Source organism: Siphateles boraxobius, unplaced genomic scaffold, assembly GCF_051911475.1.
Source record: "Siphateles boraxobius isolate OS27281-9 unplaced genomic scaffold, OSU_SipBor_1 65, whole genome shotgun sequence".
In the NCBI taxonomy this organism is placed as follows: domain Eukaryota; kingdom Metazoa; phylum Chordata; class Actinopteri; order Cypriniformes; family Leuciscidae; genus Siphateles; species Siphateles boraxobius.
Genome location: NW_027509192.1, coordinates 1,972,980 through 1,991,428, shown reverse-complemented (window position 1 = coordinate 1,991,428; position 18,449 = coordinate 1,972,980). Strand labels below are relative to the sequence as shown.

Genomic DNA, 18,449 nt, shown 5'->3' with positions numbered 1-18,449 from the left:
AGATGTTCGTTTCCTCAACATTTCTTTAACAATGCCTAACATTCTACTCTTGGTTCCACGTCCTCCTACGAACTGTCAATTTTTGGTTATTTTTACATTGTGGAAAAGTTAGTTTAAAGGGTTAGTTCACCAAAAAATGAGTATTGGGTCATTTAGTCATCCTCATATTCTCATGTCATTTACTCATCCTCATCTACTCGTCCTCATTGTGTCATTTACTCGTCCTCATGTTGTTCTCGTGTCATTTACTCATCCTCATGTTGTTCTCGTGTCATTTACTCGTCCTCATTGCGCCATTTACTCATCCTCATGATGTTCTTGTGTCATTTACTCATCCTCATGATGTTCTTGTGTCATTTACTCATCCTCATCTACTCATCCTCATTGTGTCATTTACTCATCCTCATGTTGTTCTCTTGTCATTTACTCATCCTCATGTTGTTCTCGTGTCATTTACTCGTCCTCATTGCGCCACTTACTCATCCTCATTATGTTCTTGTGTCATTTACTCATCCTCATGATGTTCTTGTGTCATTTACTCATCCTCATCTACTCATCCTCATTGTGTCATTTACTCATCCTCATCTACTCGTCCTCATTGTGTCATTTACTCGTCCTCATGATGTTCTTGTGTCATTTACTCGTCCTCATGTTGTTCTCGTGTCATTTACTCGTCCTCATTTTGTTCTCATGTCATTTACTCTTCCTCATGTTGTTCTCGTGTCATTTACTCGTCCTCATCTACTCATCCTCATTGTTTCATTTACTCGTCCTCACGGTGTCATTTACTCGTCCTCTATGTTTCATTTACTCGTCCTCACGGTGTCATTTACTCGTCCTCATGTACTCGTCCTCTATGTTTCATTTACTCGTCCTCACGGTCTCATTTACTCATCCTCATGTACTCAACCTCTATGTTTCATTTACTCGTCCTCACATTGTCATTTACTCGTCCTCATGTACTCGTCCTCTATGTTTCATTTACTCGTCCTCACGGTGTCATTTACTCATCCTCATGTACTCGTCCTCTATGTTTCATTTACTCGTCCTCACGGTGTCATTTACTCATCCTCATGTCTCGTCCTCTATGTTTCATTTACTCGTCCTCACGGTGTCATTTACTCGTCCTCATGTACTCGTCCTCTATGTTTCATTTACTCGTCCTCACGGTGTCATTTACTCGTCCTCATGTACTCGTCCTCTATGTTTCATTTACTCGTCCTCACGGTGTCATTTACTCATCCTCATGTACTCAACCTCTATGTTTCATTTACTCGTCCTCACGGTGTCATTTACTCGTCCTCGTGTACTCGTCCTCTATGTTTCATTTACTCGTCCTCATGATGTTCTTGTGTCATTTACTCATCCTCATCTACTCATCCTCATTGTGTCATTTACTCATACTCATGTACTCGTCCTCATGGTGTCATTTACTCGTCCTCATGTACTCGTCCTCATTGTGTCATTTACTCGTCCTCATGTTGTTCTCGTGTCATTTACTCGTCCTCATGTTGTTCTTGTGTCATTTACTCGTCCTCATGTACTCGTCCTCATTGTATCATTTACTCGTCCTCATGTTGTTCTCGTGTCATTTACTCGTCCTCATGTTGTTCTTGTGTTATTTACTCATCCTCATTGTAGGGTATGGACCAATCAGACACATACTAATTATTCATTATATACAAAGGTTTATGAAACTCCTCACACAGCCCAAATGAACAAACACAAGGGCAGAAACAGTGTCATGTTACAGGGCATGATAAGGAGATTTTACGACCTCCGAGGAATGTGGCCACATACTCAAGAGAGAGACTATGAAACAGAAACCCTCTTTAAAACAGACTTTGCTGCATTAATCATAGACTAACTGATCTATAAATGAACATGCATAAAACTGTGAAAGAAACGGTGTAAATGGTTTACTGTCTCGTGTACTATTAGGTATATATTATGGTATGTATCCTGGTATACAACCAACTAACGATCAATGTAACCTCACCTGTATCATGCCTCCTACCTAATTAATCCTCATTTAATGACTCACACTTTGATGTACATCACCTTCTTCTAGAATGCAGTGTGGATGTGTTATAGCTATCTGAGAATTAATGAAGGTATAATCATGCTAGGGACAAAGATCCGTAAATCAACTAAGAGCCACTTTCCCTCTCAGACATGTCACCTTTCTGATTGGTCGAGTTCAACCCTTAGGGGAGGATCTTTTCCAGGCCTTATTAGAGACAGTCCACATGTGACCTCCCTCTCTTAGTTCTTTCATCCAGCCGCAACACTGTTCTGGTGATTCTGGGGAACCCCCTCCCCCTCCACGGGGGCCCCAGGGCCCAGCAGGCCTCGATCCAACCAGATATGGGCTCAGACAGGAGAGAGATGACTCTCTCACAAAGAACCAAGGACAATCTCAAGAGTTTTGGAACAAAGACTCCAACCAGCAACGACTCCAATCACCCATCCTTCCGACTTCCTCACTTCTCCTGGGTGCTCGGCGTGGCCTCAACAGAGTCCCAGGCCTTGACCAAACCAGGCATGCGTTCCTGGAGAAAGAGAACGCTCAACCAACTTCCACTTGACACTGCCGGAACCATCAACGACTTCAATTTTCAACAACTTCAAGAATTGTTCCCATTACAAATGCAAGTATTCAATTCAATGAAATGTGAAAATGAAATTCTGATTGTTCTTCTCATAGACCCTCTTCCGGTTTCCAATTTCATCCTATCACTAACCTATTTATGTATTCATGTTCTCATGTCATTTACTCGTCATCAAGTACTCGTCCTTGTGTCATTTACTAATAATCATGTTGTTCTCGTGTCATTTACTCGTCCTCGTTGTGTCATTTATTCGCCCTCATAAACTCATCCTCATGTTGTTCTTTTGTCATTTACTCGTCCTCATGTACTCGTCCTCATTGTGTCATTTACTCATCCTCATTTTGTTCTCGTGTCATTTATTCATCCTCATGATGTTCTTGTGTCATTTACTTGTCCTCTTTGTTTCATTTACTCGTCCTCACGGTGTCATTTACTCGTCCTCACGGTGTCATTTACTCGTCCTCATGTACTCGTCCTCATTGTGTTATTTACTCGTCCTCATTGTGTTATTTACTCGTCCTCATGTTGTTCTTGTGTCATTTACTCATCCTCATTTACTCTTCCTCTTTGTTTCATTTACTCGTCCTCATGTACTCATCGTGTCATTTACTGGTAATCATGTTGTTCTCGTGTCATTTACCCGTCATCAAGTACTCGTCCTTGTGTCATTTACTCGTAATCATGTTCTCGTGTCATTTACTCGTCATCAGGTACTCGTCCTCATTGTGTCATTTACTCATAATAATGTTGTTCTCGTGTCATTTACTCGTCCTCATTGTGTCATTTACTAGTCCTCAAGTACTTCTCGTGCTATTTACTGTGCAATTATAATTAATGAGGACTGAGGCATTTAATATTCAACATTATTGATCTGAATCTACTGACGCTGTTGTATGAGAATTAAACTGATGAACGGATGATGAAATTTTTTGCAGAACTGCTTTATATATGAAATTAATTTAATAATTGATGATCTTTAGAACGAAACTGAATCACTGAACTGACTTCAGCTGAACAACAGCTCTTCTAGAAGAACAACAAGATCTTTTGAGCTTCAAAAACACTAAAGTGTCATAAAAAGCAAACATGACTTTTGCACCTTATTTCAAGTTTTCTGAAGTCATACAAAGTTTTTTTTTCATTTTTTTTTTCATTTACTAATAACATTCTCCTTACGTGAGCTGCTGCATTTGGTCAATTACAAGAACTGAATCAGATTTTTAATTTGTTTAGATTTCTTAAATTCATTGTGAATCTTGTATTCATTGTAAAGCACTTTGGTCAACCTTGATTGTGTTTAAATGTGGTCTAAAAATAAACACAGACTGATTGATTGATAGTTTTATGATGACTTTTTGTCATTCTAAAGCTTGGCAGCAGCAGGCCTCATTTACTTTCATTATATTGAAAATAACTGAACAGGAACATTAATCATTTGTCTTCCACAGAAAATAAAGCCATACAGGTTCAGAATGACATCAGGGTGAGTAAATGTTCATTCTTGGGTGAACTATCCCTTTAAATTAATAGTTTATAGTTCACATTCAAAAGTCATTTTGCATTGTTATTTTTACATAACAAATGAACATCAAGAGCTCAACTATATGGGTTATAGCACCTCAGATGACTATTTCAGCACCTTGTGTACTTTATGTAGTTTCCTGAATTTAACAGAACTTTCCTCACCTTGATCACCTCACCAGCATTGTGGCCCAGAAAAGCAATGGTGTGATCGTTCTCGACAGCCACAGCCACTGCGGTCAGCAGGTTCTGTCTGATGAAGACTGGATTGGCCTTCAAGGCAAACTCCTGCCGACTGGCCAACGGAGATGGAAGAAAATCAGCTCCGCACTTATACTGGTTCACTATGTCTTTCTGCAAGATAACAAAGAATAAAGGGAAACAGACACTTAAATAAACATGAAATGTACTAAATGTACTTTTTAAATATATGTTCCTGCACTTACGGTCTTGTTTTTTTTTCATCAAAATATGATTTGCTCTGAGTCCAAGATATTTTTTTACAATGTCTAAATGTTTTCTTGTATTTTCTTTCACTACATCACAGAAGTAAAACAGGTTGAAAAAGAGCACATTTTGTACATCTCTACTCTTCGGGTGCTGTATGTTAAGCACAAAAGTAGAAGCAGTTTTCTAAAACACCATTTTCACCGGGATAATTTCAGGACATAAGGAGCGGTGAAATCATTCAAAAAATGTGGGTTCTTTCAAAAGAAAGCATATAAAAAGAAAGTGTAACAAAAAAAAAAACAGATAAGCAAGTTACATATTAGTTTATTACACTAATGTGTTTGATATATTATACAAGTTAGCAAGCAAAACTTATCAAATATAAAGCAAAACACAATCTATTTTCATTCATATGTTTGAGGGAAAATTTCCATTTTCCTTTATTTCCAAATAAATGACAGATGTCGAAACAGAATGATAAAGAATTAACTTCGGACATTTCATGTCCTTTTAAAAACCATTAAAGGAGATTTAAATATTTGGTAAAGGCTCATAATACATACACTGTTGGGTCTACTAAAAAAGCTTAACATTGTAATTTGTTAAAGTGCAAAGAAATACCTATCAGCAGCCAATAAGCTGGGGCTCAACATTCAAACAAATACCGATAGTGTTGCCGAATAGCAGTCTGCAGCACACTTTCAGAAACCCTCCACCTTCCCCAGCTCCACCTGTGTAGATCTGCTACGGGTGTTATTTCATGTATGTTACATGTGCAGCAGCTGCATGTCTTACATGCTCACAGCAATGTTTGTGAATGTATTGGCAGTAGCAAGTCTCTGTACTTGCCCTGCAGCAGCAGCGTAGCAGATCTATTCAAGACCAAATACCTTAACATTGCTATATTCATTACCTATCAGAGCCTATCTCTTAGTGAGAGAGTTGTGTCATGACACAAATAACTTTTCAGCTTTAAAACAGGCATTTGTGTCATTGATGTTAAGAAAAGCTGCTACTTACATCGTGTTTGACACATGGTTCGTCTTTACTGGATGTGTAGGGACTCTCCACAACTAATCTGTCGTCAATCTTGCCGTTGTTTGTGTAGCAAGCGGTAACGATGGCCAACAGTTTCTGGTTGATGTTCTTAAGGGGGTACATACACAGAGCTGATTCAGTAGCCCCTTCCTCTGAGCTAGCCACCACAAACAGGACTTTATCCCATTCCCTGATATTCCCATCAGACATGGCCTGGGCCAGCTCTTTCCCCGGCTCGGTCAAATAAGCGGCCTGGACTTTATTGTAGCGATTCTTCTGGCCGCAACTAAGCTGAAGCTCTGTGTACGAATAGTAGTGATTGTCATTCTCGCAGAGGCGTGAAATGAAAGTAAAGTTTTTGTTGTCTGTTCCACCGAGAGTACGCGAAAAGAGGAAATAGACAAAGTTGTCATTTTTGAAGGCAAAGCGGAAGTCGTGCAGGTACTTGGGCACGAAGGGAACTGCCTGGACCGTAGACGCTTCAATGATGCTCTCGAACACGACCCAGTCGCGATAGTTCTGCACGATTCTGGTGCTGATGAGTTTTGAGCTGTCCATGCTTCCGTAGCCCTTCCCGACCAAAAAGACGTTGAATGGTTTGTCATCCAATTCTAACGTGGCCATGACGCCCACCACCGAAACGTGCTCTTCGGTGCTGGCAGCATAAGTCCGCTCCCCTTTGCTGTCGCTGTAGTAAATCTGCTCTTTGACGTTGGTGAGGTTGAGCAGAGAGCAGATTCCTCGGTGTAAACTCCCACAGACTATCAGCGATCCGTTAGCCGAATGAACCAGCAACAGTTTATTGGTGTTGTTGGTGTCTTTCAGGTCTTGGCAAGTAGACACTGGAGGTGTGCAACCCCTCGCATCTTTCTTGGGCCCCGTTTCAGATCTGGCCTCAATGTTCAATGAAGAGTCCAATTGATAAATAGCATTGACCGCACCGAGGTAAACACGCCCGGTCTGGGAGTCCCGTGCCACGTTATTGATTGGCGTGTCCGTGGAAAACTCGAGTATGGGCTTTTCGGAGGATGCAGCGGTTACTTGTAGCACCAATAGGACCGCTGGTAACCAGGTGGCCATTGCTGTAAAAAGAAAGAGTTTGAATTAGGATAAATGACAAAATGCAAAGTTAAGATGTTGGGGTGTGAGTGAGTATAAAATGTCAAATCTTTCCCCACCAGCGTTTTTGATAATTTTGACAAAAATGTAATGGCCCCCAGAATATTTCGTTGTATGAATATCTGAACATGCAATATATCAAAAGAAAGAACAGTGCCTCTGCTTTTATACCCCATTTTATTCTAGTTTCATGCATTCTTTTTTATCAATACTTGAATAAAAGTTTAATAAAAAAGCAACATTTTGAACATAAAGCTGAGAATTATTTTTTCAAAGACTACAACGCTTTATCACTTGTTTCTGCACATTTTTTGCCTGTGTTTTGATCCGGAGATTCAGTACTCTTTCAAGTCAAGTCAAGACACCTTTATTTATATAGCGCTTTTTACAATACAGATTGTTCCAAAAAGCTTTACAGAGATAACAGGAAAATAATGTTGTAATAATATTGTTAATTATAAAATTAAATATAAAACACATCTTTCAAGAAGATGCGTAATAGCACCCCCTACTATATAACAGTGAAAAAACGGAAAGCCAGAAAATGGCGTCAATGGTGGATAAACCTTGTCTTATAAAATACAGAATATTTCATCAATGGCAGGGAAATAATTAATTAGTATTGTTTGCTAAGTTAGACAGCAATAGTATAATTGTTCATACACTGTAGGAGCCTAGAAACCACCCAGAATTAGGCTTGGGCGGTATCCAAATTTTGATACCGTCAAACCTCCTCCCTATTTTACCGTGACTAATTAAAAATTATGACATAAGGCTCAGACAGCATCACCAAACTGTTGGCTTGTGCCTACACTGTTGAGAAACTGAATACCAGATCGGGCAAAAAAACAAAAACAAAACAAAAATCAAGGCCAACCCGTGCACGTTGTGTCTGATCCCGGCTTTCGGCATTAAATGTAATTATGAGCCTGAGCCCTATTTACACTTGAATATTTTTAATACGTGGGCCGTTATATTATGGTGGCGCCAAATAATTTTTTAACCCAGGTGCTGAGGGGGTGGTAGATATAAATACTATTTATAAGTGAGCAAAAATGGGACACTTAATAATATTTAATTATTTAAATTATGACAATTGTATTCATTTTATTAATTAATTTAAATTAAATTAACAAGCAACAAGCATGAAGTGCATTTGTAAATCCGGTGACACGTGTCATGTCTGTGAGACATACACTGAGTTTCGGTTAATTAATGATGAGATTTCAATGCAAATGACCGTGGCGTGCCAGCGCACGATCATGTCATGATTATGTTGTCTGCTATATTTGATTCTTATTTATTAAATCCAGGCAATTTGATAAAAGAATTATTAAAATTAAGATACAATTTATACAAAACGAAATTCACTTTAAAGAAAGCCCTTTTACAAAATGAAACTTAATTAAGTCAGTGTTTCCCCTACAATGTATTCAGCAGCGGCGCAGCGTCGCCGCTGGATTTTCAGCGCCGCTGCAAAATCTTTCCATGATCAGCAATATCACGACATTCACTTCATTCACTTACACACCTAAAAACACTGTCATGGCGACTGGCGGCGCTGCATGCGGTGGCTCTGAATCACGTTGTTAACAAGGAGGAAAGAGCCACATATGGAAATATTTTCGATTAGACTAATGTCACGTTGCCATAAGGGTCCGTTCACATAGCACGTTTTTTGCGCGTGCAAATTCATTATTTCAAATGCGGCCGGCGCGCTCGTTTTTTCAAGCGCGCCTCTGTTCATGGTTGCATAGCAACCACAGACGCCACGGGAGAGCAAGCGCTTGTGGAAAGGAGAAAGCGGTACGAACTGCGCTCTCCATGATGACGAGGAAGTATCACCTACTGCTCATAGTCCTGATAGTTAACGTTAAATCATATTTAATTTTTCAGATGAGTCTACTAAACTTGTTGGTGTCCTTCAGAAATCATTCTAATATGATGATACGTGATGCTCTTTTTTTTTTTTAAGATTCTTTGATTAATAAAAAGTTAAAAAGAACATCATGTAATAATATTTCACTATATTAGGCTACTGTTTTTTCTGTATTTTGATTAAATAAATGCAGGCTAGATGAGCATAAGACTTCTTGCAAAAACAAAAAATACCCCACAATATCATTCAATTACCAAAGAGCCTTAGAGATCTTCTATAAAAAGCCCAGAAAAATTAAGTGCTCACAGATTGGGTGTGGCCTTTCCCATTAAGATAAAATTTTCAATAAATTGTAAATAATCTTTTTCAAGCTGAAAATGAACACAAAAGAAAACATGAACAATCCTGTCTAAAATTATAAAATGAAGGTTTCTGTTTGTGACTGCAGTTCAAGGTACGTGCTGCAATAATCATGCCTTGAATCAGTTGATGGTATGTCATATTTGTTTTTCTCAAAATGTCCATTTCTATCCACAAAACTTGCCAGAAGTCATGGTTTAAGGGGTTATTTTAAAAAAAAAATCTTCCAGGGTGCATGCCCCTGGACCCCGCCACACGCGGCTTGGTAACAACCTCGGGCACATAACAGCACCGCTGCTGGAAAAATTTCTAGGGGAAACACTGTAAGTGTTCAATGTCTGACTCCCGATGCATCCCATCTTACTTGTGCTGTTCAGTTTTCATTATCAACGTAAAAAAAACAACATTATAATATTTTAACAAATATAAATTAATGCGCTTATTTAATGAACTCGGGGCAAAATGCATCCTCGCAGCAGTGAGTGGGTGGTTGTTTCAGAGATGCGACATTAGGTTAGAGGTGTTTCCATCTCTCGCGGTCACCTTTTTTATTGCAAAATTTATAAATTGCCTCGTCAGTATTTACCGCCTCTCCCTTCTCTCTCTCTCTCTCTCTTTCTCATCCACACTGTCACTTGATGACAACTACATAAGCATGTTTAGGCAATGAATAAATTATATTTATATATTATATATAAGTGCAGGTAATGACGGTATTGAAACTGATACCGTTGCTATTTTAAGACCCCGCGGTATACGATATTACCGAAATACCGCCCAACCCTACCCAGAATACCCCGAAACCCTACTAAAACATCCTAACCTTAACCTAGAACACCCTAGAAATCACCCAGAACATCATAGAAACTCCCTAGAACATCATAGCAACCTCTCAGAACATCCTAGCAACCAGCAAAATAGTCATTAACAGTGTGCACAAAGTTAAGGCACAAACACATTATGGCTACAACAGTTGGTGAAGGTCACTACAGGTTGGCTTGACCAGGGTGCTCAATCTCTCGGCTCATTCACCTCTTTGGAAAAACATTCTTCAGATTAAAAAGCCTAACGAAGCTCAAACCTGGGTGGCTGTTTTATGATGTTAACCTGCCATTCCCTGGAGTTCCATCGACGCTGCAAAGTGATAACGCACTCGCCCTGAGGGTTGAGTTAATTTCAGCTCTCACATTCATTTACATAAAAACTCCTGCCCTTCTATTGGCAGTTTTCATCTTTTTTCCCTTCTCCCTGCTGATCATGAAGCTCATTTATTACAAATTCCATTTCTTCACGTAAATGTATTTGCCCTTTTTAGTTCATACCCTTAAACAATTCTTTTTAATTTGGAATGGTGGCTTAAATTGCTTTGCGTTATTTGCTCTCTTTATGGGAAGTGGTTTGTTATTCTTTTACTTTGTCCTGAGGATGTTTTTGCTCTTGTATGATTTGTTTCAGAACTAGTTTAGGTGGAACTCAGGTGTAGATGGATGCCAAAAAGTGACCAATCACCAATAAATCACCAATGAGATCTCTGCAATGTCTCAATTAATCGTTTTTAATCGATTAATTGATTGATCGTCAATTAATCAATTAATTGTTTCTCCAAGACAGTAAAAGAGACTTTTGAATGTGAAAGCGTGATTGATCCTATAGGGAAGAGTAACACACTTTTTTTAATGTCTCCATTGTTTCAGCTAAACAGCAAAGAGATTAAATGGACTGAAACTTGAGACTTTTGCTTGGTTTGAAAGTGCGACTGACCCTATAGGAGAGAAAAATCACCAATGAGGCTAAATGGAAAGCAAATGGAGATTTTTGCTTCTGTATGAATGCATGAATGACCCTGTTTGTAAAGAAAAGACATCTCTGTAATATCTCAATTGTTTCTTCTAGATGACAAACAGATTAAATTGAGGGCAAATTGAGACTTTTGCTTCTGTTTGAAGAGTGCCTGACTCTGTAGAAGAGAAAAATAACAAATATGATCTCCAACCTCTCAACTGTTTGTCTCAGAAAGTTAAAAGATTAAATGTAGAGATAATCAAGACTATTTTACCATTGTGTCCAAAAGTGTGACTGACACTGTAGAAGAAGAAAAATATCACGAATGAGCGCAAATGGATTTTGATAAAATCTCCTGATTCTGATTATTTCCAAGAGAAAAATACCCTACAAAATCCCATGAGTATCTTCTAAAGTTTTAGACAAGATCAATAACTTCTTTAGACACTGATTTGAGTTTCCCAATCTCCTGATTCTGATTATTTCCAAGAGAAAAATACCCTAAAAAATCCCATGAGTATCTTCTAAAGTTTTAGACGAGATCAATAACTTCTTTAGACACGGATTTGAGTTTCCCAATCAAAAGTCAGCTCAATATAAACTCAAACATGTCTAAAAGTCTCCCAAAACCAAATTATCTGAGCCGTCCTACACATCTTCTCTGTCAACAATTGTTTTGTGCATGTTCGAGGATTTTGAGGAGAAACATCTAAACAAAGTTGATGTTGAAATTATATCTCTCCTTTCCTGAGAACTTTCCTGAGCTGTGAAAGAGCAATCTATGAGCAATCAAATTTTTGCTCAGAAATTTACTATGGGATTGGTTTTAGGAGCACTATAGGAGCAAAGAGCATCTCAATGCATCTGCCTGCAGGTGCTTGAAAGGAATCATATAATATTTAACCTCTAATCTAGGAAGACAAATGACAGCATTTACTGACAGCGCTAGACCTGAAAGGACATTTCAGCAGCTCTAACTCAATACTGAGCTCATGGACACAAAGGAAATGGGACGTGGACGTATAGATCAGCGACAGAGACTTCGCTTAAGAATCACACATATATCTTCAGGGATCCAATTACCCTGACATGTGTGTTCGTAATGCAGGACAGAAGGTCAAGACGCACTGGCCTGGGTCCATTAATTCTGTTATGGTCGTCAGTGCGGAGAGTAGCCTTGGAGAAAACTTAGCCGTCTGTCTCAATTAACGCAAATGACAAAACGCAGAATTCAGATCCTATTTGTTGGGGTGTTGAAGTTCATGGTTAAGCAAGAAAAGGTCAATTAGTAGCGCTTGCAAGGGCAAACACTTTTACTACTATTGCCCATACTTAAGGTGTGCTCTATGAACATGAATGATAGCTCAAGCCATGCAGTTTGTTTAGGAGAAGTTAATTTTTACAAGCAATCAGACTCCAATTTCCACTTGTTGGACAATAAAACGTAAAAAAAAAAAATGTACACTCTGAGTCTGTCCTAACCAGACTTGATGCGACGACGCAATCTTTCATTTTACCAGAGTTTTGTTCTAACCCCTACAACACCTTAACAACCACAAAGCACACACACACAAGAAACCACAAAACACAGCAGAAACCTATAGAAAAACAACATATAAACTACATAGAACATCCTAGAAAACCAATAATACACACTGGCAACCTCACAGAACACCCTAGAAACCACAGAAAGCCCGAGAAACCCCACAGAATACTATAGAAACCACATAAAAAACCTAGAAACCCCCCAGAACGAATTAGCAACCACAAAGAACACACTAGAAACCCCCAAATGAACACCCCTTAGAACACCATATAAACCATGCAGAGCACCCTAGTAGCCCCCTAGAAAACATTAGTAACCACACAGAACACACTAGAAACCACAAAAGTGTTAGACACTCGTTTGAACACCCTAGCATCCACATAGAACACCCTAGAAACCCCCCTCATTCATCATTCAAAAACACCATGTTAACTCCATAGAACAGTAGCAACCATTCAGAACACTCTAGAACCCCCCCATTTTAGACACCACATAGAATGCAATAGAATCCCCCCTATAACATCCAACCAACAATCTAGTGATGACTCAAAACACCCTAGCAATCATCTAGAACACATTGGAAACCCCCTAGAGCACCCTAACAGCCAACCAGAACTCCCTAGACTAATACAAGATACAAGACTAATGTTTTTCACTCATAACAATGCTTATTTCATTCATGCTTAGAAACCCCTTAGAACATGGTGTGAACCACATAGAACACCCTGGAAACCCAATAATACACACTGGTAAGCTCACAGAACACCCTAGAAACCACATAACTCCTTAGAAACCCCCATAATATCTTACCAACACCCTAGTGATGACCTAGAACACTTAGCAATCATAGACAAAAAACAGAACACTACATAAATCCCAGAGAACACCCTAGCAACCACTCAGAACACCATAGAACCCCCCTATAACATCCTAGCAACACCCTAGTGATGACCCGGAACACCCAGCAATCATAAACACCACATAGAACACCATAGAAATCCCAGAGAACACCCAAGCAACCACTCAGAACACCATAGACGACCCCCCCCCCCCCCAATAACATCCTAGCAACACCCTAGTATTGACCTAAAACACCTAGCAAACATAGACACAACATAGAACACCATATAAATCCCAGAGAACACCCTAGCAACCACACAGAACACTATAGAATCCCCATATAACATCCTAGCATCACCATAGTGATGACCCAGACCACACTGTAGAACACCCTGGAAACCCCCCAGAACTAGCAAGACAAGACAAGTTTTCACTAGCCGCGTTTCCACTGCCGTGCCAGGACCGAGCCGTGCAATGGCGTCCCAGGGCCAGTCGCGTTTCCACTGTCACTTCCGGGGCTTGATCGGGGCTTACTCAGGGCCAACGGCCAGGATTTCTGGCCCGTCGAATACCTTGGGCCAAAGCGGGCCAGCTCGGGCTAGAGGCGTGGGCAAGGTAAAAGGCGGATTTTATCGGTGTTAGGGAAAGTTATTGTCTGCGGCAAAGCCGTCAAGATGCACATTTCACTTTTTTATATCGCGCAAAATAATTGCTGCTAGAAATGGAGAATCGCCTGTATTGGTCTGTCGAAGATACCAAAGCTCTTCTGAGCATTTGGGCAGAAGAAAGGGTACAACGTCAATTTGACGGCGTGTGAAGAAACGAGGACGTTATAAAATACATCGTTGCTGAATTTTCTAAGCTAAGCATTCAGCGAGCAACGCTTCAAGTTAGGGAAAAAATAAAAAAGTTGCGGGCGCAGTATTGTACAAGGCTATTAAAACACACAATGGACAAAGCAGAGCTCAGAGAAGAAACTTTCCATGGTTTGACTTGATGGACGGTGTGCTGGGTCACTGTCCCTCTGTTAGTGGCGACTCGCGAGACAAGTCGGACACTATTGCAGCCACGGCCGGTGAGTTAATATACATGCTATCTTCCTAACTTAAAAAGTAAATAAATACATAATACCCGCTGAAATGGGTTGGGTTATATGACGTTTGATCCAGAAAGGCGTGTTGGGGCGGGGTTTAGGGCAGCGTTGCGGGGCTACTGGCCCGGCAGTGGAAACACAAGCCCGGTGCTTAAGGCCTGAGGCCACTGCCTCGGCTCTGCTCGGCCCGCTGTTAGCCCTGGCCCGGACCTGGCTCGACAGTGGAAACGCGGCTACTGATGACAATGCTTTTTCATCCATGCTTAACCATCTAAGGTCAAGCAAATAAATTAGTTGTTTTATCAAGTAAAAGCTGATTTTTGATACTTAGTGTTTTGTTGTAGAAGTAAATTCATGATTGAAGGACACAGGACACAACATAAATTCCCACTGACTAAAGTGCACACAGGTCTTATGAAAGACACTGCAAACGAACAGCTGATAACTGGGGCAAAGCAGTTTCTTGGCTGAAGGGCGGAAAAATAAAAGGCTCTGCGCTCCCTTGTTTAAGCACGATGAAAGACAAAAACCTTTTTATTAAAACATGTAGAGGGAAACTTTTCCCTGACACAAAACTTCGAGAGGCAGAGTCTTTATACTCTGATTAGGGTGACCGAATTCCTGCTCGGTCTCTCTCATTGTACGGCATGTAGCTTCAAAGATTCATTTGCTTATGCATGCAAATCGCTCACATCCAGCCCCAAAAACCGTCTGTTGCCATACAAATTCCCTCAGATGTGCGGTTATAGGTCATCGCGTGTGGATCCGGTCTCCTGTCCCCGTGCGGCGGACTCTTTCATCCATCACACGCGCTGTTAATCTGCCTGCTAATCCTGAAATTTGCGCAGGATCAAAGTGTTGCGGCTCGACATCACGCAATACTGGCGCAGCAGGGCTCAACACCAACCGGCTCAGCACCACTGCGGCCCACTCCATCAGGACATCGAGGCCCGCCGGATAAACTCCTTTGAATTTACCTGACGACAGATACCGAATTAGCCCAGAGCAAACATGCTCTCAAAACGCGTTAATAAATAATAACGAAACAACTAATGCACTAATGAAGCAAAAAAACATCTGGAGGAATCCAAGCGGAGAGCCAGGAGTGTTAAATTATAACTGTACTGAAGAACAGAGGGGTTTACCTCCAGGAGAGAGACAGAGAGAGAGAAAAGACGACTCATTAGCGTAGGTTTATTATTGCCTGAGAGAGATAATCCCGTTTTCTCCTCAGTCAGGCGAAGGAACAAAACCCCTTCAGCTCGGCTCTGCATTACCAAACAGGCCTCTGCAGGAAAAACGGCCTTGTTAGATCTCGCAAGCCTTCAAGGCAAGTCTACACGTGTCTTTCACCTGCGCCACTGAAGATTACAGGACACCGTCGGGTTCAAGCTGTCAAATAAACACGAAACCACGTCTCAAGCAGAAAGTGTGCGCGGACTCGAAAACAGAATGTTATTAGAAGTTATTAGAGGTCTGAACAGGACTTGTGTGTTAATAAAAGATGGATCATTTTTAGCTGTAGACTGATGGGTAGTAAACATGCACCAACATAATCTGAATGAAGGCAAAAAACTTAAAATAAAGATAATAATAAAAAAAACTACAAATGATAAAAATGTATGATAATTTCACAGTCTGATTCACAGTAATCTCCCCAACCCCCAAATAATAATAATAATAAATACATAAAAACACAACAATGATATAATGGTATTTTTCTGGTCTGAAAAAAGGTAAAAGACAACAACAATAATAATAATAATAATAATAATAACAACAATGATATAATGGTAAATACCAGGTTAATACCAAATTTACTCCATAATACTACCAAAAAAAAGAAAGAAAAGTATATTGGTAATTGATTAAAGGCAAAAGCAATTAATAAACAACTAACTAACTAAAAAAAAAAAAAATAAAACACTTTAATTTTTTAATTATTAATTTAAGTCTGAAAAAAAGAAATATATAAAAAATTATATTACATAAACTAATAATAATAATAATTAGATCAATAAGTTTGTCAAGACAAACTTTGAAGTTGGCTTGAGAAAGCCAGATAAGAAAGTTGGAATAAGACTTAAAAGTTTAAAGTTTGAAGGTTTATAAATAATGGTTTATCTAATAAATAAATAAAATAATAATGATCTTCAAAAAATATACTGAAATAATGGTAACTTTCTGTCTAAACAAAAAATGACAAAAGTGAAATTTGATATAAATGTATGCAAATGCTAGTTAGGGTTTAAAACAAGGGGATTTTAGTCAGACAGTTTTAGACAGTATAGAACTAGATAAATAATTAATATTTTATTTGATTTGGTTTTTTTTTCCATTTTCCCAGAGAACGATTGATGACAATGCTCGTTGTTAACATTTAGGATTACACATTAACATTCAGATGTTAGCTTCAAAGCCAACAGGCATGATTCCACGGTGGTTTTACAAAGAGAAAGACAGAATGAACCACAATTCTTTTCAAGAGAAAATGAAGAACACAATAACTAAATGAAATGATGGGGCTGGATGCGGTCCTCAGCACTCCTGTGAGCTGAACAGGTCTGAAAGTGCTCAGTGAAGTTCCTGTCACACTCTCCATTGAATTTCCATATGAGTGATTATCCCGACCAGCTCTTCATTTATTTTCATTTGATGAAGCGCGCAAGCGGTTGGCCATGGCGGCCGGGCCAGCGCTGAGAGCCATTAACAGTCTGGCCTGAGGACTAGAGCGCACCTCTGCTGTGTGAGCGCTGTGCCCGTACACATTTGGGCTCATCTGATGGGTTATTGTTCCTCTCAACGCTGCTGCCAGCTGTTCCCACAAACACACACACACACACACACGTCTGCATGTCAGGATTGGATCCAGCATTTACTGGTCCTCTTTGCACCTTCTGGCGGAGGCGAGTGTCCGCTGGGAACGCAGAGATTGTGTGTGGACGGCGGACACAGCTGGCCCAGGCCAAACAAGATTAAAAATGGAACGGTGGAGAGAAATTCTCCACCAATCCCATTCGATTATCCGTCCATCCTCTCCCTCTGTGCCTTTCTCTCTCCCTCTGATTCCTCATTTCATTTCCCCTCATTTTTCAGTCACACCCTTCGAACTGTTGTGATGCCACAGTGAATCTATTACACACCTTATTGTCTCTAATGAAGTAGCTCTGCATCCATTACGTCGGTTGAAGCATGAAGCTTGAATCTTCTACCACGGCTCCATTTCACAGAGAAGTTGCATTCATTCTTGGCCTTTTAGACTGATTTATTGATGGGGATAATAGTAAGACGGTTATTATGTCTGAATAAAGTCAAAAGAAAAAAGAAAAAATTAAAAAAATTAAAAATAATAATAATAAATGTAGTCTGAATAATGGCTAATAAAAGAATGAATGGATGATGGTAATTTTACAGGTTGAATAAAGGCAAAAGCACACACACAACACAACAGAACACAACACAACAGAACACAACACAACAGAACACAACACAACACAACACAACACAACACAACACAACACAACACAACACAACACAGGTAATTTCCCAGTCTGAAAAAAATTAGAGACATGAGAAAATGAAAGTTTTAAATAAAAAATGTGAAAAAATAAATAATTACATTTACTTTTAAAATAAATGAAATAATAAAACAATAAAAATAATGAAATAATAGTAATTTCCCAGTCTGAAAAAGGCAATATATACACACACACACATATATATATATATATATATATATATATATATATATATATATATATATATGAAATAATAAAATACAAATAATAAAATGCATAAAAGACAATAATGATACATCTATAAGAACAGAAAAATGAATATATAAGAACCATGTGTGTGTGTGCAAAATAACTTATTTTACATGACAAAATTAAAATTCAATGCCACTTATACTGTATAACTGTTAACACATGATTATTATGATGACAATTACACAATTTTCATTGCATATTGCATACTGTAGGCAGCACAGAGAGTGACCGAACACAGTACACACTATTCCATTCCAAATACAGCAGGAGGAGAGAGAGAGAGAGAGAGAGAGAGAGAGAGAGAGAGAGAGAGAGAGAGAGAGAGAGAGAGAGAGAGAGAGAGAGAAAGAGCAAGCGCTATTGTTTGCCTTGTGAAATCAGGGTCAAAGGTCAGAGACAAGAAGTGACTGAGCCCTGAATGTGTGTGTGTGTGTGTGTG

General features: G+C 39.4%; 1 protein-coding gene across 3 annotated transcripts in view; it reads right to left on the bottom strand.

Moving 5' to 3' along the window:
- The window catches only part of plxnb2b (plexin b2b), a 151,956-nt gene that overhangs the window by 37,610 nt on the left and 95,897 nt on the right, over window positions 1–18,449 (bottom strand). For 2 of the 3 annotated variants that reach the window (XM_077210130.1, XM_077210131.1), the window contains exons 3-4: window positions 5,604–6,703; window positions 4,299–4,487 (exon numbers count right to left, since the gene is read on the bottom strand). In XM_077210130.1, coding sequence (XP_077066245.1) covers window positions 4,299–4,487; window positions 5,604–6,701 — 1,287 coding nt within the window. In that variant the 5' untranslated portion in view covers window positions 6,702–6,703. Of the gene's footprint in view, window positions 1–4,298; window positions 4,488–5,603; window positions 6,704–17,383; window positions 17,511–18,449 lie in introns of those variants that run through there. The other variant, XM_077210132.1, reaches the window with a different exon arrangement.